General features: G+C 37.2%; 2 protein-coding genes across 2 annotated transcripts; one reads left to right on the forward strand and one right to left on the reverse strand.

Annotated features, from left to right (window-relative positions):
* Positions 1–6,250: 6,250 nt before the first annotated feature.
* Positions 6,251–10,380, forward strand: DRC12 (dynein regulatory complex subunit 12 homolog). Its single transcript, XM_072426958.1, has 6 exons — positions 6,251–6,376; positions 7,113–7,175; positions 7,413–7,532; positions 8,115–8,207; positions 8,405–8,535; positions 10,252–10,380. Exons 1-6 carry the CDS (start codon positions 6,313–6,315, stop codon positions 10,378–10,380), a joined length of 600 nt encoding a protein of 199 aa, XP_072283059.1. The 5' UTR covers positions 6,251–6,312.
* Positions 9,741–24,922, reverse strand: NHERF4 (NHERF family PDZ scaffold protein 4). Its single transcript, XM_072426957.1, is given in 11 exon segments — positions 9,741–11,952; positions 12,357–12,452; positions 14,175–14,371; positions 15,708–15,909; positions 16,836–16,972; positions 17,914–18,115; positions 18,386–18,597; positions 19,692–19,756; positions 20,335–20,362; positions 24,845–24,862; positions 24,865–24,922. Coding segments are annotated over 11 exon segments (1,266 nt in total). The 5' UTR covers positions 24,908–24,922; the 3' UTR covers positions 9,741–11,886.
* Positions 24,923–26,486: the final 1,564 nt, after the last annotated feature.

Consider the following 26,486-nt stretch of genomic DNA (forward strand, 5'->3'; position numbering starts at 1 on the left):
GGCATCCATCATTAGAAGAACGATGTTTACTATCGAGTAGGGTAGCTGGGTGTTTAATGTAGAACCTGCCCTTGACTGCTACCATGGTGGGCAGGCTTGTAATCTTTTGGCTAAAAATGTGTCACAAAATGGGAAGCAGAATCATTTCTCCCCAGTGAGTTTCATTTTTAGCCAAGGACTCTGCCAGTAATAACACATGATTTATATATTTATATGGTAAACATCCAATACAATGCTAATACAAAAATACAGAAAAAACACAAATACATTCTTGTGTGCAAAAAAAGTATTAACGACACTTATGTACTTGTATGTAAATTTTTAGTAGAGACTATAAATGCCCTCAATCAAACCATTTTATTAAGATCCTTTTATGCCAATCCTTTAATTTATGTATAATATACACATACTGTAGGAGATTATCACCAAATGCACTTGCTGCAAAGAGGTGTTTCAGGCTCCAGTTCAATTTTAGAGCGCTACACCCACTTTAATTTACAAAAACTCCAGAAAAAAGAAAATCCAAGGTTCTCCCTCACAGGGGATCAGTTTTATTTAACCTCCATGGCATTCTGAAAAAGTATTTTTAAATGTCAAAACGGTACATTTAAAAATACTTGTAATTTTAAATTTCCCGTCCGGTCCCGCCTCCAAGCGCACGCTTACACTGCCTGGCCGGCATCGGCTTCCCCTTGGCCTTGCGTCACAATGATCACATACCTGCTGGCATTGATAGGGGAGGCAGATGCCGGGCATCGCTGGAGGACGCCGTGGGAGCGTGGCGACCAGGTAAGACCTGAAACTCCCTGGCAATTTAACCCTGAGTGTGGCTTGAGTTACTGCTTTTGGTATGGATATTTCACTCAGAGCCACACTCGGTATTACCGCCAGGGAGGTTAAAGCAAAAGCAACAGAAATCACAAAATTTAGACTCTTGGCTCTGGAGTTGTCTGTATGGATATACTTCTGGTTCTTGTACATTATGGATCTCAGAGAATTTTGTGAAAGAGGAGTATGAGATGTTCTGTTCAGGTTTGCTGGATCACCCAGCTTCACTGATGAAAGTGTATCCTCCCAAGCCTTGGAGAGCTTTAAATAAACCAGCCCTCTGTGTAGTCTCAGTCAACAATAGGAGGGTGATGTATATAGGATGTGTAATGTATGTGGGGGGAGTGTGATGTCTTTGGGATGTTTGATGTAGCGATGTAAGAAAACAGGTCCTACTGCACATGTGGGGGGGTTATGTATATTGGGGGTGTCATGTAGGTAGGTGGCATTGATACTGGATTGGCATGGGAGAGGGTGTGATGGATGTGGGGAAGTGTGATGTTTGTAGGATGTGTGACGATGGGGGAATTTGATTCCCCTGTCAGATAATCAGATCCTACTGCACATGTACGGGATTTGAATTCCAAGCCTGCACAGTAGGGCTGTCAGACAATTGGCTCCCACTGCTCAGGCATAGAGTTTTGTCTAGGTGATCCATTAAAGCTGAATGGATTTCCTTAAAATCATTTGCTAATATTTGGCAATTGTCTTCATTCCTGGACCAGATCCCATCCAGGTTTGCTGGAGCATGCAGGTTCACACATGAAACTCCGTATCTTCTCCAGTCTTGGAGAGTTTTATTTTAAGTCCATTCTGTGACAGATTTATTATTTTCAGCCAGACATAAATTCCTTTGGCCCTGACTACTTCCTAATGATACATGTGTTAGAGTAAAAATCTCTAATTTTCAGTAATAAATCTTTTATATGCCATGCAATTTTGTCACTTGTTGCTTCCCAGAAATGTGAACTGGTGGCCCTGTCGGAGACCTGCAAGTAAGACATAAGTGGAAGGTAGCCTGATTTGTGTCTGTGTCCTAAGCTGTGCTGCTTTTTAATTGAAATTGCTTTTGCTGTTTCTTTTGCATATAAGAGGAACTCCTGGGGTAGCAATGGAACAGGTAAGTAAATGTAATGATTTCCTTCCTCTTGGGGAAAATGAGAAATATTCAGTGCAAGAGATGATTATGCAAAATGTTTAAAGCAAAAATTTGGAAACAAGTAGGCTTTCTCTTGCAGAAACAAATGAAATAACTTCTACAACAAGGGATTCTTACCTGCCTGTTTCTAATAGCATTTACAGTACTTCTCAAGCTGCTCATTCACAGCTCTGAGTGTATTTCCCGATGGTATCCAGCTATTCTGCTACTTTAGCATGCAGACCCTTCTTCTTTTCCATGATGAATTCCAAATCAAACACTGGATAGATTTGTAGGCATATCCACTCCAATCTAGCCTGCTCTTTACAGAATAAGCTAGAATGGGGTTATTGGAGGGAGGCTGCGTAAAATGTGGTGGAGTAAAGAAGACAAAGTGCTGTCCTCCTCCCACCCACTCCATTCTGGTCTGCTCTGTACAGAATATCATAGAAATGAGTAGTTTACGGGATAAATTTTGCCTAAATAAATATAATTGCCTTGTATATTGAAACAGATTGCAAAGAAGGTTACAAATGGGTAAAGTGATGTATTTTTAGGTCCATGATATTTTCTTTTTGATAAAATAAAGTATTTTGTAAAATAACTTAATATCTTAAATTGTAATAACTTAAATTGTACAGTTTTGTGTGGGTAGCATGGTGGCTCAGGGGTTAGCACTCCAGCCTTTGCAGCGCTAGGTCCTAGGTTCAAATCCCAGCCAGGACACTATCTGCGTGGAGTTTGCAGGTTCTCCCTGTGTCTGCGTGGGCTTCCTCGGGGTACTCTAGTTTCCTCCCACATCCCCCCAAAAAAACATGCAGTTAAGTTAATTAGCTTCCCCCTAAATTGACCTTAGACTACATTAATGACATATGACTATAGTAGAGACATTAGATTGTGAGCTGCTTTGAGGGACAGTTAGTGACACAACTATAGACTTTGTACATGCATAATATGATGGCACAGTATAATAGAAATAATATAGTTCTCCCTCTGTCAACTAGCCTTGTCTGGACCCAGTTGGCTAAATTATATTATCTGCAGCGAACTCCCCCTATTCCACTCCATTCAAGCATTCTCTGTATAGAGCTGGCTGAATTACAGCCTCTACCATAGTGTTAGGCTTTCTTGGTTTCCATAGCAGAATCCTAGCAATGAATCCATGAAGCTTCTTCTGTACTGGTCAGCCTTTGAGAGGCGTGGAGTCGTATAATGCATTCCTGAAATAGGTGTGCATTCTCTCATTATCCTTTTACTTCTTCCTAAGCAACAGCTATACTTGTGGTGAGTTGTTGTTATTAATAATATGAACTTTAACTGTATAAAGCATGGATGTTCCTCTTATGAAGCATTGGGTAGCCTTTCCAATTACTTCCCCAACTTTAAAGATTTTATATTTTTCTGGTCTTTACTGCTTTATTTATTCATTTCTTTTCAAAGAGACAAGAGATATGTTTATTCATTTGAAGCCCAGGATGTCAAAAAGTTGGTGGGGATGTGTGTTAAAAGTGTAAAAAATCAAACACATAGTTGTACAATTTTGTACAATTTTTAAATTCCCATTGTATAAGCAGCATTATCAAGTGTCTAACAACTGGAAAACAGAATTCCAATGTGTACACTATACAAAAAAGTATAAAATATACCATATCATTTTTCTCAATATTCATATTTTAATTTAGACTGGATTCACTGTATATTCCCTATCTATGTTCTCAAGAATAATAATGGGGATAAAGGCCAAATATGCTAATGGTGATTTGTTAAAACTCTTATATGCTGCACACTTGTTCATCAAACTTGGGTTGCAATGAGTGAACATATTGAGCGCAGAAGGGTTTTCTTAAGGAGTTAATGAATCATTGCTTGATAAATTTAAAACAGAAATAAATAAAAGCACAAATGAGGGAAATAGTGTAGAGTTAGTAAAGGATTGGTACAGTTTTAGCTTTATGGATAACAAGCTGTCCCATGCCCTATGCCCCTGTCCCATGCCCTATTTTCTGTCCCATGCCCTATGCCATTTTTAAAGGATGTGTGTATTTATTATCATTTTCTAGAGATGGTGTAGAGGAGGTGCTGAGTCCCATGCAAATCAAATAGTCAAACATTTTCCTTATTTAATATGAGAGCCAGTTCTCAATAAAATTTGTTTACCACTACAGTATTTAGCTTAAATCTAACATTTCCCCTGAGGAAGCCAATTTGTTGGCAAAACGCATTGGATTTACCAAGATGATAGCGATAATTTACCGGAATTACTGCTAATAGTGAAACTTGCTATATTCCTTCTGAGGTTTTAGCAATATCTCTCTAGTGCCAATATTTGCCCAATTGATTTATTTTTTTTTAAGTATGTTTGTAACCTATCACTTCTGATAAGTGTTTGTTATCAGTAAATTGTATATGCATGCCAAAAATCTTTCTCTAATTTAAACGTACTACATTTAAAATGGATTGTTTGAGGGATGAGAGGGCCACAATAGATTAGGACATTTTATGTACTGTTGTTATCTGTATTTGCCATATAGTGTCATAAAAAACAACCCCTTCATCAGGGCTTATAATGGCTAGCGACAGAGTACATTATATATGTTAAATCAATGGACTTGCAGCCATATAGACAGAATACAACCTTCACTCCTCAGATCCTTATAATTCTACGGTTCAACATAAATTATTATAGTCCATGTCTTTCAATTATAGACCCTGATGAAGAGGAATTGGTGAGCCCCTGAAATACGGTAGATGCTGTTTTTGTAATGTTTTATGAGACGTACCGGTGACAATAACTGGTGCTCTCTTAAAACCATCCATTGTACATTTGTTGTTGCATTAGCAGTGATCTCCTACTTTTCGTTTTGATTCATTAAAAAGTCAGAAGTACACATTTGGATAGTCAGCGTTCAATGTAAGCATATCTTTCATTCACAAGAAGAGCTCAACCAAATATGGACTCTGCATAGGACCACCATGCTTTAGTTTTCTTCCCTAAACAATTGTGCCTCTTAACAATTCCAGCTATGACAAGACTTTCTCGGCAAGTTATTTTAGGAAAGTTTGTAATGGAATTGTAGGGACTCTCCCCGTTGGCCTTATGGAGTGTCCTAATTAATGTATTTGCATAGTCACCAGAGCTGTACCCGGCCTAAACATTTGTTTGCATTTTCATCATTCTTCAGGTTCTCTCTACATTCAGACTGTTGGTATTCCAGCTAATTACTGCAGATTTTGTGCAGTGGTTCAGCTGGGATTGCCTGGATTCATGGCAACCAAAGCTGATGTTGCACATGCGCAGCTCAGCTTAATCGCCAGAAACTCTGAGACAGAATTTTGCAGAAGGGTTACCACCTGTCCCTTTCTACAATAATGACCTGCTTGATCAAGCATTTGTAAAAATGGAACTTTAGTTCTGCTTTTAGAGTAAAAGTCCTGGCTTCTATCAAAGAGTTTTTGGACCGAGCTTGCTACTACTGAAGAACCAAACATTTCCAGGTATTCAGAGGAAGGCAATAAACATCCACTAAAGATTGGGGTTTGGGAATTGTGAAGCATGAAATGTATCCCTCTACTGCATTCCACGATTGAATATTACAATTCCAGCAACTTATGTGAATGTGTGCTACAAAATCTACAATCAGTTCAAAAATAAAAGTGATTTAAAAGCTGAACACCAGGTATTTAAAAAAGTGTGCAAATAAATGCAGATCTGTAATCAATAAATGCAAATAATGTAAACAGATAAATTTGATCTGGTATCAGTCTTTTGTGGTTACTATGAGCTGGAGTGTAAAAATAAGAGGCAAAAATGAAAATCATTTTGACTCCTTACAAGAAGAATTCTTACAGGAAAAGAAAAATAAGCACATCACTGCGCTATTTCTACATTCACTTTCCAGTCACATGCTAGGGTATGTTCAGGAGGGCTCAGAGCAAATGTAATAATTGATGCTGCCAATTGCAGAGAGGACCTCTAGCAGCACATTTTTTTCCTAATGATTTTAGCTAGAGTTATGCTATAATGCAATTTATTATATTTAAAAGGTAAGCATTTCTACCTCCCCAGACCTCCATGCCAGGTATGGCATCTTTTCACCCAACATTATTTTCAGCTAGTACAAGTAAAACTGTAATGTTGTGTTTATAGACTTACATCAGCAGGTATTTATATTTTACATTATGGAATGGAACAACCTTACTTACAATCTTCTTGCATTCTGGATATGGGCTCTTTTTAATTACAATGTTTGGATAGTTTAGTATTTTGTACTCCTATTTTATACAGTACAAGATACATTATGCACCTAAAGATCTGGTGATATTGATCATGTACTTATTTTATAGAAATGCCTCCCAAACTGAAAGGGAAGCTTCAGAGTAAGAAGAAAATGAAGAAGCAGAAAGAGTCAGGTACTGTCACACTGCACTGGAAATACTTTCTGTTTTATTATTATTTTGATATTTTAATAGACTACATTCTAAATATGTATGACTTAGTAGAGCCATTGTAAATCCATTTGAAACAATATGTATCTTTTGATATTGTAACAAATCAGCAGGATGATTTGCAGCATTTGCCTTAAGCATCCCAAACTCCCTTAGTTGTCGACCCAAAACCAAAATTCTGTGTTGCTTTTTGTGTATTTATATCGTCTTTAAAAAATTTTATGTTCTATTTTCTTGCTTTTCCTTGAAAATACTGAATGATCCTGCCAGTTCCCAGATTAGTTCCTAAATCTGCACCAAGCATGGATCTGCATTACAAATTTGGCATTATCGTACACAAGAATATTAACCATTTAAGGAAATAAAAAGTGATAAGAACGTGAATAAAAATAAAAATCCTTTACCTGTACTCGGTACAATACAGGTTATCTAGGATACAGTGCTACTCACTGCATTCATCTCTCTCTCTGATAAATGGCTGTGGACTGAAGAGCTTGGAAACAAGTGACTAAAAATATAGAACTGAACAAAACATGTAATTTATAATAAAAAATATCTAATTGAAATATTTACATTTATATCTTAGGTGCATATTTATCTCTTTAGGTTAGATCTTCACAGAACATTGTATGGAGTGTAGATAATTACATTTATTTATTTGTATTCATATTGGTAATAAAAGTGACTTCCTGTTTGATAGGTGTGATAGAAGATAATTACAAAAAAGCCACCCTAGAGGTAAACGTCTTGCAGGATCACCTTGGTAAGTAATATATAATGGGTTACATTTGTTTCTGATATATTATAATTATAGAAGAGCATTATATTTAATATTATTTAGTAGGTTCTACAGCATACCCATGAAATGCCTGGTACCTGCCATTTTGGAAGCAGTGGGTAACGATCAAGCAGTATATAGAGAATTTGAGATGAGAGAAATGACTAAACTAAGATTTTACCAAAAAATTAAAGTGAAATGTAAAATGAAATCTCTTTATAGCTTTGCAAAGGCAAATAATGCGCCAGGCACAACACCAAAAAAAGGAAATGCGTGGAAAACTCCATGAACTGTTAGATGATATACAGGAGGAAAGAGATACAAAACAAGCAATCTATAGCGGTAAGTACACATCAAATATATGTGCTTTTTGTGAAATCAAATGCTACACGAAAATCAGATTTTGTATTACACAGTTAGCACGGACTGAACTGTAGCCAAGAATATATTTTACCAACCAATGAGCACAATTATATTCTAAGCTTCTTTGTAGTCTTCTAAATTTGAAAGACTGAAATGAAATCGCGGAGCCATTGATCTAAGCAGAATAAAATATTAATAATATTGGTAAATGAGCAGCAGACATTTTCTGATTAGGAGCTGTGGTATGGGAGAAGTGCCATCATAACCATTTACACTCAGCAGCCTGAAGTGTGATATGAAGCTGGTGGGGCCCTACTAAAAAGTATTAGTATTTCTCCATCCCATCATCTGTAATCAGATTAAATAAAATGTTATGCTTTATTCTTTATTATTCACCAGTACTATAACAAGTGGTCTACACTGTATATGTAACCCTTGGAGGTCCCACAGAGATTTGTTTTACATAACTTGTGAATAAATAGGTCACACATACCAAATATATGTATTTGTTGCTGTGGTAAAGAATGTCTTTTCTTCTCATTTCTTTCTTTCATACATCAGAAATGACTCGTCAGCATCAAGATTTGGAACAGCAGAGCTCATCACGTATACAGGCTCTGGAGGACCAGGTGGCCAAATTAAAACTACAACTGTGTATGTGACAAATAATTCCCCATGTTAAACTCATGAGCATATGAACAGATATTGTGCGTTGATGCTGCTATAAATAACACAAATATAGGATTTAAAGGCATTGTATAGGCTTTTGTATTGTGTTTGCCATTTTTTCTGAGAACACCAACAAAAAGTTGTGCCATTTAAAATACTTTTTTCATCTTAATTGTGAACAGCCATAAGCCAAGAAGCTCTGCAAACCCTTAAGGAGGAATCTGAGCACATGGCTCAAAAAAAAGAAGATGAAATTACAGAACTGAAGAAAGAAGTGCAAAATATGGAGGCAGAATATGGGACTATACTGCATGTAAGTAACAATTTTTATATTACTAAAACATAGAGAAAGATATTTAGTAGGAGCAAGTAAAAGCACAACAGAAATTTTGTACTATTATGTTATGAGTTGGGACCTTTTTTTTTCCGGGGGTATATCTTTTTATTACATATGAAATGCTGGTTTAGCCCTGACATCCCAACTTTGTATTCATTCAGACAACAAGGGCACTGTGCAAGTGGATAATAAGTCTGAACACATCCATACATGTCTCTACATATATAGGGGTGATAGATTACTTGTTTTTATCTGAAAACACAAGTGACTTGTTCAGTCAATCAATCCGATTAGCTTTGGCGAGTCTGCTGCTCGCATATAAAACAGTGACCCCAAAATGAGTTTTGAGAGAAGTTTATGTCAGAAAGTGGGAGCACCACAGCATAGATCATGCTAGACCAGTGGTCGCAAACCTTTTCAGACCCATGAACCACTAAGTTTACCGCCTCCCGAATCGCGCATGTGCGAGGAGCCGGGTGTCACTGAAAGGAAATATAACGGGATCATGATGCCAGAACCCACCCACTCTCCCATTGCAGGTCTGAGCCCGCGGTGGGAAAGTAGGCAGGTTTTATCCAGGGACATAACCTGCCCACCGTCCTCAGCCTGCGTTTCGAACATTGTGTCCTGACCAGACTCAGCACATCCTGGCCAGAGCTGCGGACCACCAATTGGCGACCGCTGTGCTAGACTGGTACAGGATGATATATTTTGGGGAACAGACTATCCCACTTCTGTGAAGCATATAGTAAAGAGCACTATTGGCATTATAATCAGACTGAACAATAAAATGATTTTCTGTGACTGTTGTTGTGGCATTCCCACTGTTTATCTTACATTCATGCAGATTATGAGCACATGGAATGCAGTGTTCTCCCCAGCCTTTTAGCAAGGTGCACCACCCAGAACATTTCAGTAACCACCTGGTTTATGGGTAGTTACTTAAACGGTGGTTCACAGTACAGGGGCCACCACCTGGCTACAGCTTCCTCCCAACCAACTTAAAAAAAACTTCTGGGCAGAATACTGGAATGGATAGAAAGTCAATTTCTATGTGCATTTAAAAGACTCTGGAGGTCTTGCTTGAAAGTTGACTTGATTAGTTCTAATTAAAATGTTCCCTATTTTAAAGAAAAAAAAAATAAAACACAGGAGAAGTAAAGGCAAAAATCACACAGAAATATTTTAGCAAAGTGTTTTATAAATCATTTTAACATATTTTACAATATACAATCATGGCAGAGTAGCTTATATTTTTAAAGGAATATGATTGCAATTTTAAACACATTTAGAGCTAGTTTTTGGGCTGTTTTGCTTTAATGGGATAAGTCTATGAGAATGCAACACAGACCCTAATACTGATATTATTAAACACACCTGTCATGATCTGGGGAGCTCCAGATTCAAGTATGTGTTAAGTTTAAAATAGGAGGGGTCTGGTTGTTTGGGTTAATGGGGAATAATAATTTGTATACTGTGCAGGAAACCTGTATATAGGGACAATTCAGTGAGATAAGAGCAACAATGCTGGAGAAAAAGCATCCAAGGCATTCCTGCAGTTTGTTCTGCTAGTTAGCCATTGCCAGCCAAACCAAAACCGGCCTCAGAAGTTAAGGATGGAGATGTCAGGGTGGCCGATACCAAAGATGACCTGACATGTAGCTGATTTTACCTTTTCTCTCTTTCTCCTAGTCATGTTTGGATCAATTACTGACAAAGCTAAGCATGGCTGACCAGAAGTGGGCAAGTGAATCCCTTTCAATCCATCATCAATATAAACAGATGTTACAGGACTGCGGATTAAACCCTCTTGACATATAACAAATAACAATGCCAATTCTTTCCAACCAAAAATGTAAATTCTGTTCCATAGGTCTACTATTGTTCTTTTGCTGACTTGGTACTTAAACCTGTTGTCACATTTTAGGTTTTGGTAAAGTCTGTATGCTATTTTTTTCAGATCTTAGAATGAACAAAGCCCGCCATACACAGTTTAATGCATACCAAAATTATTTTCAGTGCCATCGTGTGAAAATCTCCCTGTATGTGAAGTGTGATCATTTGTACCTGTTGAATGCAGATGACTGGCTGTGTTTCATATCAGTAATGAGGAAAGACCAACTAATCTTGGGTATAAGGAATAAGAAGTATTTTCACATTTGGATACCAAATCAATATACAGACTTTTCATAATATTAGATGAAAAAATCTGGCAGCAATCTGCAAGCATGTAGCATAATCTAGGCAAGGTTAGGTGGAAACAAATGCAGATAAATTATACATTTTGTCCCATTATACAATGCCGTCTCTTATTGCTAGTAGTATGAAAATATATTTTGGGATCATTAGCCATTGATGTAAATATTTAAATATAGAAGTAAAAGTTCTAACTAATGAGAAGGCTATAATAAAACATAATGAACATTTTATGTGGCCATTCCTCTTATATCTAACAAGAAATAGTGCTATTTGAAAATATATTAAAAGATTGTTGAGATTTTAAATGAAAGTGGATTAAATCACATACTGGTTTCTTATCTCTTTTAAAAGGACTTTAAGGCAATGTTCAGACTAGAAGCGAGCTTACAATACAGTTTCCAATTCTTCATGCCACTGAACTGCTTCCTCAGATCATACGCTACATGTAGAGTTCCACCTGTGGCAACCCAATAGAGAATAAATGGAGTAAGCAGAGAGTGGTTTAGTATTGCTTACTGCTGCCAAGTGTGCCAGTCCTGGTTCCTGGCCAGCCACCAGGAGCAGGTCAGGAATGCCTGTCATACCAGCAGGATCTCCTTGCTGGGGGTTGCTACGCGTTTTTTTTCGATATTTGCAGTTACAAAAAAAAATGCAACATTTCATGCTTCTGGGTGCCAGGCACATACCAATAAGCGTTTGCAAGTGCTTGCCCGGGCTTTTACCCGTGTTTGAAAGGCAGGTGTTTTTTTCCCCCAACGGCTATATGGAAAGTACATAATGTTTATACTTGCTTTCAGATGCTGCAAGTATTGTAGCAATGCTAGCAATACCACTTATTCAAATATTAACCTTTTTAGGGGAAATCCTGATGTGGTTAACTGCAGCGGTACCACTTGAAAGAAACAAAAACACTAGTCTGAACTATTTAAAGCCCCAGTTTTAGATGGATGTTCAATGTATCTTTACCATATTGTTCATGGTTAATGCATTAGCCACAAGTCCTAGCTTTGGTAGTACACTGGACTAGGCTACAGCATAACATACCATTATATTACTTTACACTTTCTGTAAATATACTATTATACATCTGAGGGAGGAAATATAATACAAAAGATGTGAATGATCCTTTTATTCTTCACTGTTCTGTGCCACTGCGTTATCACTGTGTGATTCAGACTGTGACAAGGTTTCTGCCTGTATGAAAAAAATATATATTAACAAAAACCTGTTTTCAATATGTAACAATACATCATTTACTTATTCTAACAGATCCAGCATAGTGTTATGCTTTATGTCACACTGAATGTTCTTTTTTTATTATATATATATTATATATTGGCAATTATCACACACTTAGGAGCTATTTCAATGGTTCTTTCATTTTTCTTGTGACTGGCCAAGCTCCAGCCTGGTTCTCAGCAGTTTAGAATGCCTAAATACCTAAAAAGGTTGCTACAATTGCACATTTTTCCTGCTTTAAGGTATTCACCGTAATTTATATGTATTGGTAGATCCTCTGGGTTTTTATCAGGAAACAAGTCAGACTACTGTCTGGTGCAAAACCTTACTTATAAAGGGTTACTATCATAGATTCATACCTGTGTTTTGGATTCTTGCAGAATTTGTCCACTTGATTCTTTGACAGCATGATCGGGGGTTTGATCATCATAAAAAAGCAAAGGTGAAACACCAATCTGACAAAGAGAAAATATATAAAGAAATATGGCACTTCAGGCAACATTCCTTAGTATGCCAATAAATGAAATAGTCAAATATATAAGAAAGTAAAAACAATAATTCAGGGTTTTTTTAAATGACCTTCAATAGGTGTATGTATTTGTAGTTTATGTAATGTAGGTATTGTGTAAAGAGTCTCCTAATATGGCAACTGGAAGTGTTTTCCCAGAAATGTCCTACTTAATTAGCTCAAAATTGATTTTTTAATACTGTAATGAAACCAAAATTGAAATTACGGCATCCCATGCTATAAAGTTAATTTTAAAAGGGGTAAGCAATTCCAAGTATCCCACCAAGGATATGCAGATGCTGCAACTTTTCTCTCATTACAACACTGAGATTGCACCAGTGGTCTATGGAGCTCAGTCTATAAGTGAAGTTTAACCAAATGGTCTAATAATCAGGTATGTATAGCACTGATTTTTCCCACAAGGAAGTGCCTTCGGTGTTACGTTTACCCCCGATGGGGTCACTTAAGTTTAATGTATTTAATACAGATGTCTGCCAATATGATATTGTATTTCTCATGTCAGTAGTTTAAGGTACTGAAATATAACATGATTATAAAGCCGGCATGGGTTACATGCATTAATTGCTAGAAATTAGGGATGAGCAAGCGAAATTTTAAAAATCGATCTTGGGCCGTTCTCGCCTACAACATGTAAGCGAAGAACGGCCTGTGTAAATTCAGCCGTCGAGATCGAATTTTTTGGGACCTGCAAGAGCAATCAGGGGAGCAGAGCTGATGGCTGTAGTATGTGTTCTTGGATAGAGATTCTCTAGTCCCCCGGCTGTGCTCATCATGCATGAATGCAGCCTTCATTTAACCTCTAGTGCCCGGGGATCGCCCACAGGAGGATTGTCATGGCTGCATTCATGAATGCAGTCGCGGTACTCTTCCTGTAATGCGTTCCTCGATCAAACGATGGGTCTGCGAAAATCGCTGAAATTTTGCAGGCCCATCGGAAGTTCAAGGAAGTTTTCGCAAGAATGTAAGAGGCATTCTCGCTCATCCCAACTAGAAACTTTAAAACCTCAATGCTTTTTTCACCTGTAAATGATGACTTTGTTAAACAAATGTATATAATGTTCTGTGTTTATAAACTTTGGGCTTGTATTAATGCCATCAGTTTGATATTACTTTCAGGTGTGTCTGAGATCAATTCAAATTTATTGACAAGTACATCTGACTTGCATTTCACTTTCTTATGACCTGCTTCTAGAAATTTTGCATACCCTTATGTGGACCCTTGTATGGAAATGCAAACTGAGCTTAAAGCGGATACAAGCCAGCCAACACCAGCCCAAAACATGTGTGCTAATATGTTCTCACCCAAGCCAAACAATCATGATCATCTGGGGCAAAAGTATAGCATTTGTTCAGTAGTTCCCAAATGTTGTTTAGTGATCCACTGTGGTAGATCCCTAAACAACTAAGCAGGGATAATCATTGAGATTTTTATGGACGGAGTACCTCCTGTTTCCCCCCTTCCTCCCTAAAGTACCGAACAGCACTGTGTATACAGCGTTCATTCTACTGTCACTGGGAGCAATTATTACAGATTGGTTCCAGTGCCAGAAATTTGACATCTGTATGCAGCTTTAGTGTTTTTCTGGAAATATAAAATGTAATAAGGAGGGAGGCACATTAAACCTTTATTTTATTACTGATCCATTACCTCTCTGTAGAATCTGTCTCCTTCATTGCTGATAACAATCAGGGAGACTTGATTTCCACTTTGCTGAATGAGGCTGACAATGTCTTCGTGTTCCAGGTTCTCCACACTTTGTTTATTTACTCCTAGGAGACGATCTCCCTCTCTCATTCCAGCAACTTCTGCTGGCAGTCCAGGATCCAACTCACGTAAAAACTGTCCTGTATGACACAAATGCAACCATACAATTACTTCAGCAACAGGCATTTTCAATATCATATACTTTTTTGAGCACATGTTTTACCTGGGTATTAAAATTTTAAAGTAAAGATAACACTATTATTAATCCTGGGAACATCTGATTGGCTCACAGGATCAGGAAGGAAGTTTTTCTCCCGTTGGAGCTAATTGTCCCAGGGTTTTTTTGCCTCCTCTGGATCAACTACGTCTATATGGTTTTTATTTGTAATATGGTTATTTTCCTAGTGGTTGAACTTGGTGGACTTATGTCTTTTTTCAACTTAACTGACTATGTCATTATGTAACTATACCTCCTGCACAAACTTTCGATTCTTTTTAATTTTATCTTTTTAAAGCAGCTGTGCTGTATAAAGGTTTGTCTATAATTATACCATTATATCAATATTTGTTACTATGATCTTATGACTGTAAAATGTAGAAATCTCGGCCACTTTCTGTGCTGGATTCAACAAGTTAAATAAGAATGTGTCCCCAGCAAGGGTCTCAACAAATCCCATGTAAAACTATAAAAAATGGCTTTTGTATTCATTTAATTGGTAATCTAAAGTTACACAACTTCCCCAGTTAGAAATTTGAGTGGTTTATTTAGTACAATGAGCATTCCACCAAGTGCAAAGTACAGAAACTTCTAGAAAAAGTCATAACAGTGCAAGATGAATTCTATATTAATTTGCCTCCAATAGGAATACAAAAAAAACCTGCTGGTTTCTTTAAAAATTAAGGGAATATACAAAAACATTAGCGTTACTAGTTTCCGTGCTCTATGCCACATTTCTAAAAAGCACAGCCTGGTTGAAGGAGAAGCCTATCAGGTATGTTTTACTGCTTTCATGATAGCAGTGAACATGGAGGAGAAAGAAAAGTGAAAGGAAGAGGACCTTTACAGCTTCTGCTTCTCCTTGGTATCCAGTCACAGCTTGGTGGAGAATCAAAACCAAAAAGAGTAAAAGCAGGCCATTAGTGTGCCATCATTATTATTATTATTATTATTAATACTATTATTATTATTGATAAAAATAAACCGGATTTATATAGTGCCAACATATTACACAGTGATGTACAATAAATAGGGGATGCAAATGACAGACAGTGACACAGGAGGAGGAGAGGACCCTGACCCAAAGAGCTTACAATCTAGGAGGTGGGGGAAGTATTATACAATAGCCATGCCAAACAAAGCTGCGTTGATCTCAATATCTGTTAAAAATTTAAATCCCTTAATCCAGTGTATGTACAGCGCTTTATTTGTGGGCCAAGTATTATGTAAAGATTTACATGAGTAAAGGTTTAGTTTACCTTGTCCACTTGGGCACTTTTCCTGTCTTAAAAGGAATCCGTAGCCCTCTGTACTACGCACCAAGTGCAGTATTTTTGTGCGATAAGGTATGTATGAGATATCAGCTAATGCAATGGTTGGTGTAATTCCTTGAGCTTCATATATTCCCCATGCAGATGATTCCAGAACTAGCAGGATAACACGCGAGCTGCTATTTTGTAACTGCAGAGAAAGGCAAAAGAAAAAGATCAGCAATCACTGAAGGAGATTAAAATCCACTCACTTCAATCTTGTACATTTTACCTTGTTAATGTATTTTAGGTTCTTTTATATTTATATTCTTTTATATTTGAACCTTTCAATAAAAGTAATTTCTACTAATTCTGACATAAAGGTCTTCCTGTAATTGTGTGACAGATGTGTCCTAGGTTTGTTTCTGCTACCCAGTCGCATTGTCCTAGTCAAGATTACATAAAGCCATGCTTGCACAGATTGCACATGCATGGTCCACTGTTGTCACCATCAGGAAGATAGTCCATAGAAAAAATTCAACCAATGATGGAGCAAGTGCAAATGGTTGACAGAGATTACCAGCACTGAAATAAGGAACACAAGTAATAAAAAATGTAATAACCATATTTTATGACAACACGACAACTTTGTCTGATACAAAGTACATAGTGCAAACTAAATGCCATTCTTTTAAGGTTAACATCTTCTTTGTTAAAAATCCTTCTCATAGCAATCTATTGACTCCATTCCACAGTTCTTACAATAACGAACCATTTGTATCTGCAATGGTGTAACTTTTTCCTTCCAATTGCAGTGAGTGTCCTTAAACTTGGCTCACAGCAGTGAATCTGACATTCACTGAAACATTCCCTGGTGGTGAATCAGTTGCTGCTATTGAAACACATTGCCTGGAAAACTCCTTACTAGAGAATGTTTAATTGAATGTAAGATCCACTGGATTATAAATAGACCCCTGGATCCTTGTAAAATCCAACCTCTGTACTGGACCTCCAACAATGTTGATGTAAAATAACAGCACTGTATATTTGTAATATTCCAAATGTAATTATTGGTATACATCTTCAAAATCCATTCTATGATTAGTATGTAGTTTTGTACAGAGGGTATCATGGCACCTTTTTAGTCAGCTGACTCAATGTGAAGCTTGTGACACTTTCACCATTGACTTCAAGAAGACGAGCTCCAGAGGGGACACCAGCTTTCTGTGCTGCACCACCATCTTCCACATTGAGAAGAAATGTGCCACGAACACCTGGGTAACAACATACACAAAATATAATCGTCATAAATAGTATTTCAACACTTAGTAATAGAAAACAATTATTTATTTAACAGTTTTGTACCAAGCTGGGTACAGACAAGGAATCTGTTGACAATGAAATTAATAATGAAATACATGCTTGCTCTGAATTTGTTAGTTCAGATCAGTAATTGTTAAATACAAAAAAATTCAGATATATACAATTTCCATATGGTAATCAGCAATGGCAGGTTACATATTTTTTCAGTACAGGTTTTAAAAGATCTATTGCCAGGCAAAATTTAACCCCAACCCATTCTCTTCTGACCCATCCCACATGGGAATTTTGGTTCATCTCCCTTTTGAAGCAGGAAATACTCACCATAATTTACCATCCAGGTCCCTTGACAGCACCATTTTCTCTCACTGATCCAGCAGAGCTCTTCCATCTGCTACACTACACTACCATCACTGTTTCTCAGGATTCTGACATGCCCCATGAAGTTGGTTGGCAATGACTTGGACACTCAAAGAGTACCACTGGATATAAACGCAGATAGAGAGAAGAGGCAGTGCTGGAATTTCACGTGACCACAATTTTCGGCTAATAAGAGGAGCAATTCAAGGTTTTTTCATTCCAGTAAACCTTTAGAAACTGGAGATCAGGTTTTAATGTCTATATAAATAAGTTTCCAGGGACAATTCAACTTCCCCCTCTGATTATAGTTGACTATCTCCTTTCTTCCCTAACATATTATGGGTGAGGAGATCAGTAGCCACTGTATGCTGCCTGTAGACACAAACAATTGTTTCAACAGATCACAATGTTGCCATCAGGGAGTTGTGATATTACATTGATTGTTCATTCACAAAAGCATTGTAGCAAAGATAACGTATGTAGACAGATTTGTAAAAAGATGGATATTACGGTAGTTTCATATAGAACAACTTACCCCCTGTTGCACTTGTAGTGAAGCCAAAGCCCCGACCCTCATCTCGTACAAGGCAAAGTCTGGGCTTGGGACAAGATTCCGGAAGAACGTTCGAAAGAATGGATAGTGGTGAAATGTTGTTGGCACACAATCTTCTGTAGCTGGATTCATCAAGAACCACCAGTGACACACGGGAGCCACTAGCCTTCACCTTCTGCACCACCTATGGGGATATTGTCATGTTTATAACAGTCCTCTAGGTAAAGGTAAAATTGTATGAGGAAGCTTTTTGTTTTAATAATGAGTACAAACTACAAAACAGATCTACACATGTCCCAACTAGGTATTGTCCAGTCACACAACAAGTGTATGTCTGTATGCATTACCTGAACTCCCCAGACACCACCTTGATAGAAAACCATGATCTGATAGTTAATAGATTAGACACTGGAATCCTATAAAATATGAAACAAGTTAGTTACTTTGATCTCACCTTTAGGTGCTTCTGCTTATGTACATACTCTCCATTAATCTGTAATAGCTGATCTCCATCTTTTAGTCCCACAAGATACGCAGGGCCTCCAGGAATCACCTCTCGTATAACATGACCCTCTCTTTCCAACTCCAAGCGCAAGGTAAAACCAAAATTTCCATTAGCATCTTTTCTCAGCACACAGAAACGGGCTACAGGTTCTGGATCAGAGCCTGAAAACAGAAAACTAAATCTCAAGGAATGTGTACAAACAGAATTATATATACATGTATAGGGAAGAGCAATATCAATATTTTTCTTTTCCACTGTTTATTGTTACTAGGCTCATATCACTTTTTTTTTGCTCTGGTACACACACACACAAATATATAATATATATACACACACACACACACACACACACAGGTTGACATTCAAAAATCTGGCCAAATCTGATAATCCAGTTCCTTCACTCCTCAGGTCTGGAGGTTGCCGGATTTTTGAACGTCAACCTGTATATATATATATATATATATACACACAAACACACACACACTGTAAATACATACATACACCTCATTTTTTTATGTATTATTTCACAAACAACATAATCTGTGATTTGTAAGCTAGTGACACTACTGCTGCTACTCTTTAGGCCCCTATTCAGACTTGATGTGCAACCACACTCCTAAATCCTGAAGAACCACCACACTACTACTGCAAATACAAGGGTAGTTCATGCAAAAGTATTGACCAGCAGTGCTGTTTGAAAGGGACCTTAGCATTATTTGTAAATGTCAAATACCAAAACACATCATACTAAACAAATACTATCACCACTTGCAGCATAAATAACGTTAATTTTTTCCCTCTGCTGCTATAGATTTAGCACACCATTATTACTTCTAGGAACAAAATACAAATCATTATACTAGTTGTTTATACTCACTTAAATTTTACTATCATCTTGAAAAAAAAAAAAAAGTCTCCAAACATAAAAGTCATAACTGCCCAACCTTGAGAATATGGCTGGTGGGAAATTTGAAGTACACAGGTCAGGAGTGCAGGGAATATAAAGCATAACTAGAATCAAGCAATGTAAGCTAAATCAGCCATGAATTATCCAGCCATCACAAAAAAAGGTCCTAGATTTCTATATCCATATGGTCATTATTTGACAACTAACTAATTATATATATATATATATATATATATATATATATATATATATACACACACACACACACACACACACACACACACTTCCAATATCCAATACCTCTGCTTATTTTTACATTTCTGTAGTTAAGAGATACTAAAGAATTACCTGGATCTTCTCCAAGGCACAGAGCAGGATTATCAATGCCCAATTTAGGGTTAAATGGAAACTTCCTTAAAAAACAAAACACAAACAAACTGTAAAACAAACTACATGCATGTCTCATGCATTACACATAATATCAATACACACATTGTAATCCTTTAACACCTGCAGTAAGTATCTGCAGTAAAGTGTTCACACGTATATACATATTTACACTTTTTTTTACTTTTCCATAGTACAGATGCTCTGAAATGCAATGTACATCGACTTGATTGATGCACACACAAATGTTTTATTGTACAAGGATGAAGCATTGTTTAAGCTACATGAATAGGAATTCTAAGGACTATGCACTATGGATCAAGGTAGGTTTCTTTGCAGCTCTTTTATCAGAGATAAACCTCTACTGTCGTATCTACTCTGCTGATTAATAATCAATCAATTGCAACAATTAATCACTTATTCCAGTTCTAATAACAACCAGCGCCCTCTACATAAAGCTTCACCTGTTGACCGGTTAATAAACGGCGAGTTTTAGGTAAAAAAAAGAAACTATATTTCTCACCAGATTGAAGAAATGTAATATGTACAATGCCAACAGATCAATACCTTTTAAAAAACCTTCATTGAAAAGTTGTGTACTTACATAGTTAATGTCAGATCATCATTACCTTCTGTAAAGGAAAAAAAAGGGTATTCATGATTAATTGCAATGTCTGTGAAGCTTCAAAACTTTCTGGGTCTGTTCACATCTGTGACTCAGTGAAGAGTGCTTGGGGAAGGCTTTACCATTTACCATTTCACTCAGCTTAGTTCAAATGCACTTTGAAAATGAAGTTGTGCTGACTTTATTCAGCCAGTCATACAAGGAAAATCCTGTTTTGTTTTATTTACCTTGGACATGATTGGATGTTCTTTACGATTTTTACCTTACTCACTGAGCTACATGAAAATTTACTTTGCAAAGGGATCATGCGCTATTCCTTTAGCAAGAATATAACAAATGCTGGATGAATGCATACTGTACACAAATACATACCTCTAGAGCGCATCAAAAGGGTGAATAAGTAGAAGAGCTGGAGCAATAAAACCTTTACATGGCAGCAAGCTCTCAGGAGATCAGTATAAGGGACAACGAACAATGATCAACAATATATATATATATATATAGATATATATAAATATACATATGGCAACTATGAAGAACACTTGTAAATCTTAAAGAGACCCTGTTACTTTATTGTTTTAGTTTATTACTGTAGAGGAAAAGGTAAGCATTTGGTTGCGGTGACAGGTACAACCATAATACTTCCATTCCAACAATTGCAAATGGCAGAAACCCGATGTTGCTTGCTTCCACTCCAATCCCTATATGGCAGCAGTAGCTCTCCTATACAACTTGTGCCGTGCTCATCATCGACACATTAGTGGCCGGAGGAGGGATGGGGGTACAACAGTAGGCAGATTTCGACATGGAGGATTCTAGTTTTATCAAATCAAAGAGGATTCCTAAATGTGAGGTGGTGTGCACTGGAAAGTCAGCCTGGGCCTGTACATTTACCTATAGTTTGTTGTTTTCTGGCCAGGTACTTGCTGAGCCTGGAAAAAGCGATAAAGGGAAATAGGCAGTCCCAGGTATAGGTAGATAAGTAGGTTATCATTAGAAGACAGGGTGGAGGTAACCTCTTAACACACCCTAATAAATAAACCAGCTGAGCTTATATTGGGGATGTCAGTTCTGGGCTATTACTGCTACAACAGGATGTGTCTCCTACCAACCAGAGGAATTACTGCTGCAATGAACACAAGAAATGGATTACAGTGAAGACTAAGCAGATTCTGAAGGTTGGACTCCGATATTGCATACACAGGGTTATTCTTTGTCAAGGCCTGCAAAGACAAACAGTGTGTTGTCTACCAGGTCTTTGAGGCATATTGTGGATGAAAGTTGGATGTGAAGTGGATGAAAATTGGGATATAGTAGAGTTGGTTTCTTGACCTTTTAAGCACAGGGGAAGCCCTTGAAAATGTTTTCAGGTCTTTGGAGAACCCCTACTATAATTACTAAATCCACAGCTCACAATATATTAGTGAGGTGGTCCTTGGGAAGAATGCTTCTCACAGGAACCCTTAGAAAACTCTGAGTTAACCCTAAGGTTTCACAAAACCTTGATTGAGAAACACTTTAGTAGGAAATGTAGAGTGCAGAACAATAAGGAGGTAATAAATGCTAAAAAAATATGACAGCAAAAGCATAAAATGTATGGTAATAAAATAAATGTCTTTCTAATTAAAGTAGTGAACTGGATAATGTGCTTACAATAATTTGATGAGAAACAAAGAGTGATGGCCATTATAGGATAATGTGTTTGGAAGGTTTACCGGGTTTAGAACAGACAGATAATAGGAAAAAGGTGGGAGGGTTTGTTCATAAAAACCTGTTTTAGACCAGCTGTAAATAAAGATTGTGACAATGGAGCCTATATGAGACAATATAGTGGTAAAAGATTTGATGTCCTCAATCTCTATTACCAAATGCTTCTATAAACTTTTTACATTTGTCTAAACACTATCATTTCAAAGCCAGTAATAAATAAAATCATTATATCTTGACAGATATGGTTAAAAATCTCGATACAATTACTAATACATCCAATGTCCCAGTTTTTAGATATGGAAGTCACACTGATTGTGTTTGCTACATTTTTAGTTGTAGCAGGGCCTAACTTATAAGGGTCCAATCATAGGAACTGTACTAGCAAAAAACAAAGGGAAAATGAGAAGTATTGACTGGTCGGGTAATGACCAAGAAGCAGAAGAAGTGAAAAAAACAAAGATCTACAGAAAAACAAGGGGGATCTTTCCATTTCAAGTCCTCACATAAATCTTCACTTTTGAGACCAGCAGCCGGTGTCTCGGGTTATCTAACCTCAATGTAGTCATAGGAAGTGCACTATTAGGTTTTAGGAGAAATTTAAAACAAAAAGGTAGTGCTTAGGCATACTATTATTTCTTGCGGTTACCTATAACATAGAAAACTTTTATTTAGTTCACTTTACCACTTGCTCATATTAGATGAATCACAATACACCCCATTAAAACGCAGTTCTTACCTTCACCATGTATATTTACCCATGCAGGCTCCATGTCATCACAGTCTTTACAGATATCTTTATACAGAAATGGTCTGAAACAGGATTTTTACAAAATGCTTTTACCTTTGGTTACCTTTTGTATTTCTTGTTAAATTAAATGCATTAACCAGTCACAACTTCCATTCAGTCAGATTACTACATGCCTACTCTGTAAAATCATAATCTGTTATTCATCAGCAATATTACCCTGCTTTTTTATTTAAAAGCGGTCTTGCGTTTGCCAGAATACATTTACATTTTACAGCTGCGTTTTATTTTTAGTAGCAGATACAATTTTTATCATCACCTTGTTCTAAATAACCCAGCCCCTTTATATAACTCCATGGATTTCTGCTAATTCCTATTTCATAGCTTCTCATTTTTTTTTCTTTTGTAATTGTTCATTCAAGACAACAAAATAAAAGGAATTGGGGGGTTTATGTGACTTACACTAGTCATACATGATGCAATTTGTTTCAATGTTGTTTTCTATATTACGATTGATTGTCATCTGTGGTTACAATGGGCTACACGTATTCAATATATTGTCCCTTTACTTGATAATGGATCTGAATTCTGATCAATGTTACCATGACATCTATTAAAAGCTGGTTTAAATGCAATACAATGGTTAACTAATGAACAAAAATATGCATTAACTGATTAATTTTTTTATTAAAACTGTAGTTTTTAGATTTTTATCTCGTTTTTGATTGGATATCTAGTTTTTGATTCTAGTATTATAGCTTTGATCTATAGTTTAACAATTCAAGTTTGTTTAATCAATGAGAAATATTGCATAATGTATGACTAATTTATGGCCTGGCTGTTTGGGCTCCCAGTGCTGTCACATATTAATGAAAAGTCTGTGTATTCTTCAAATGAAGCTTGGAGTTAGTTGCCTTAGCTGAATGAAGCACAAATGCAAAGCAGCTGCAGGAGTGGCATTGCATTATATCACAGGAGGCAGCTTGCTTCATTAAGAATGGGCTGTTAATAAAGAGAACAGAAGAACAAACATCTCTGCAGGATTTAGGGGGCACACCACAGTGCTTGCTATGTGGTTCAGTAAACTGTACTACAGGTACCGCAATACCTACTGTATTTGTACATTGGAGTACCCTTCTACTAATGGCATCACAGTGCACACTTATTCAGGTGTCATTGTGCAGCATAGGTTTAATGTCAGCTATTAGTCATTTGTCACCCAGCACAGCTGGACCCTTCACTTTAAGATGTGGCCCATCCCTGGCACAATGCCTGTAGTCCAATAAGAAATCAGCCCATTTCTCTAAAACCCCAAATATTCATGCCTGCATCAATTAAAGCTGAACACCAAGAGTAGATATAAAATGGTCTGTAATAATTATTCATCAATAAATACATTGCAGTTAGTGAGAGTAACTAAAGTTGTCATTGTTTTAAAGCAGAACTATATATCTGCAAAAGCAAAAATTGCAATCAGGCAGGTAAGTGTGATTTATTGCAGTAGGGTCATCTCCTATTCCTTCTGCAATAATGATTGCATATTAATACTGCATGAGAAAGTTATTGCAAGTTTTTACTGGGAAACTTTTTGTTTTTATTCATTTCTTTTTAAAAGAATGTCTTTTAGTTATCCCAATCTGTAATTACCACCATTGTCCTAATATTATATATTGTTTTTAAAAGTTCAATTCTTCCACCGCATGCAGACAACAGAAAAGTAATGAGATCTTAATTAAAAGAATACTTTTTACCCAAACCAGATCGGTGCACAAAGGCAGGTGGGCATAAATGCCATACATGTACACCAGATTATTCTTTACGTGCCCCCCTCCCTCAGCTGCTCTTCACTTTTCTACCATAAACAAAATCCTTGGAGTTATTTTACATTCAGGTATACCACATGTAAAAGTAATAAGGAAAGGAAAACAGGTGGAGGAGAATTTAAGCAAAAGCCAGAATCCCCTAAATCTAAAATATGTAGGCTTGGCCTTGTTGTTAAGCAAACAGAGTGCAGATTTTGTTACCATTCTGTACCTGAGCGTTTCTTCATCTTTCCTTGAATATCTGTGATGTTCCTTTGGAAGGTGCAAAGTACATTCTAACTCAACACCTCACATAATCAGTCTATCCCCCCCTCCCATACATCAAGACACCTGGGTTAATATTCAATCAAACAGCTCTGTGCACTCAGTATCGCCTTCCTCTTTCAGGGAGTGTCAGTAAAAAGAGAAAAGCTGGATGGCAATTGTTTTATACATTATGATCCTGAGGTCTGAGCTGTCTAACGGAGAGGTATATAAAAATAATGCTGCAATATCAGAAAGAAACATTTATTGAATCTAATGCCTAGATGGGAATACATCGACTGAAAAAACAGATTTCCAGCCTTACCTTCAGTGTTGCACAGTAATACTTCCGTACTGAAATCACTTTCTCTGATTTTGCTGCATACTGTCAGCTTTTCACAGTGTGTATTGGAAGATGCAGCAAGTCAGACAAAGCCTGTCCCATTTCCTGGCTGACAGACATCCAGCATCATCAAAGCCTATTCGTCCTCAAACCTAATGGCCCTGATTTATCAAAGCTCCCCAAGGCTGGGGAGGATACACTTTCATCAGAGAAGCTGGGTGGTCCCGCAAACCTGGAATGGATGTCTTCAAAGTCATTTGCTATCAAATGTTTTCAACCCTGTACCAGATTCATTGCAGGTTTGCTGGGTCACCCACCTTCACTGATTAGAGTGTATCTTCCCCAGCCTTGGAGAGCTTTATTAAATCGGGCTCAAAATCTCTGGCTTAGCATTTTCATTCATTGGACTTCGGTCTTTTCAATCATGGATGCTTAAATCAGATGTGGGTAGTACCTAGCTTCCTGCATTGGACAGGGTGCGGTAATGTTTTTAAGACACTTGGTGCAGCACCCTGTCCACCCCTCTTATCTGCCACAATCTGCCTGTATTGCAGAAAATAAACAATTTGATAATGTCTCTAGATATATCAAGAAAACAAAAAGGTTTAAATTAGGAATATCATTGGCATGCTGATAGTGTAGGGAGTAAAAGGAATGTATGATCACACTGCATTTTAAGAGCTGCATGGCTGTGCTAGAATTTGCAGGATGTACAGGACCTGCCAACACCCATGGAACATGGCCATAATAGGTTTACACTGGTTTAAGATATAGCATGCATACCATTCTAGATCATAAAAGTTTTTGCTGACTAAAGCAAATTCAGCATATGAAACACTTTACAATAATCTTCAAAGATCAGTATGCTGCTGCAAATGTCGTCACTTCAAGATGATATCCAATTCAAGGTGCCTATAAAGCTGTGTAGAAAAAATGGGTTAAAGCGGAACTATAATTCTGCATACAAGGATTGCGAGCAGGTAGGATTCTTATTGCAGAAGGGACAGGTGATACCTGCCTGTTCAAAATCTTCTTTTCATAGAATACTGATCTGCACATGTATTTCAGCATCCCCTGGGGTTGCTGGTACTGACGGAATGAATGCACATGCGTGTTGGGGTTATGTTTTCCCAGCCTGGAAAAGTGGTAAAAGATGGTAATGCCCACAACAGAGCGTGGACATGGGAGCAAAAAAAAATTAAGCAGGTATTGAATTGCAGGAACATCACATGCCCCTTCTGCAATAAGGGATCTGCCTGGTCACAAT

Source organism: Pyxicephalus adspersus, chromosome 11 (genome assembly GCF_032062135.1).
Source record: "Pyxicephalus adspersus chromosome 11, UCB_Pads_2.0, whole genome shotgun sequence".
In the NCBI taxonomy this organism is placed as follows: Eukaryota; Metazoa; Chordata; class Amphibia; order Anura; family Pyxicephalidae; genus Pyxicephalus; species Pyxicephalus adspersus.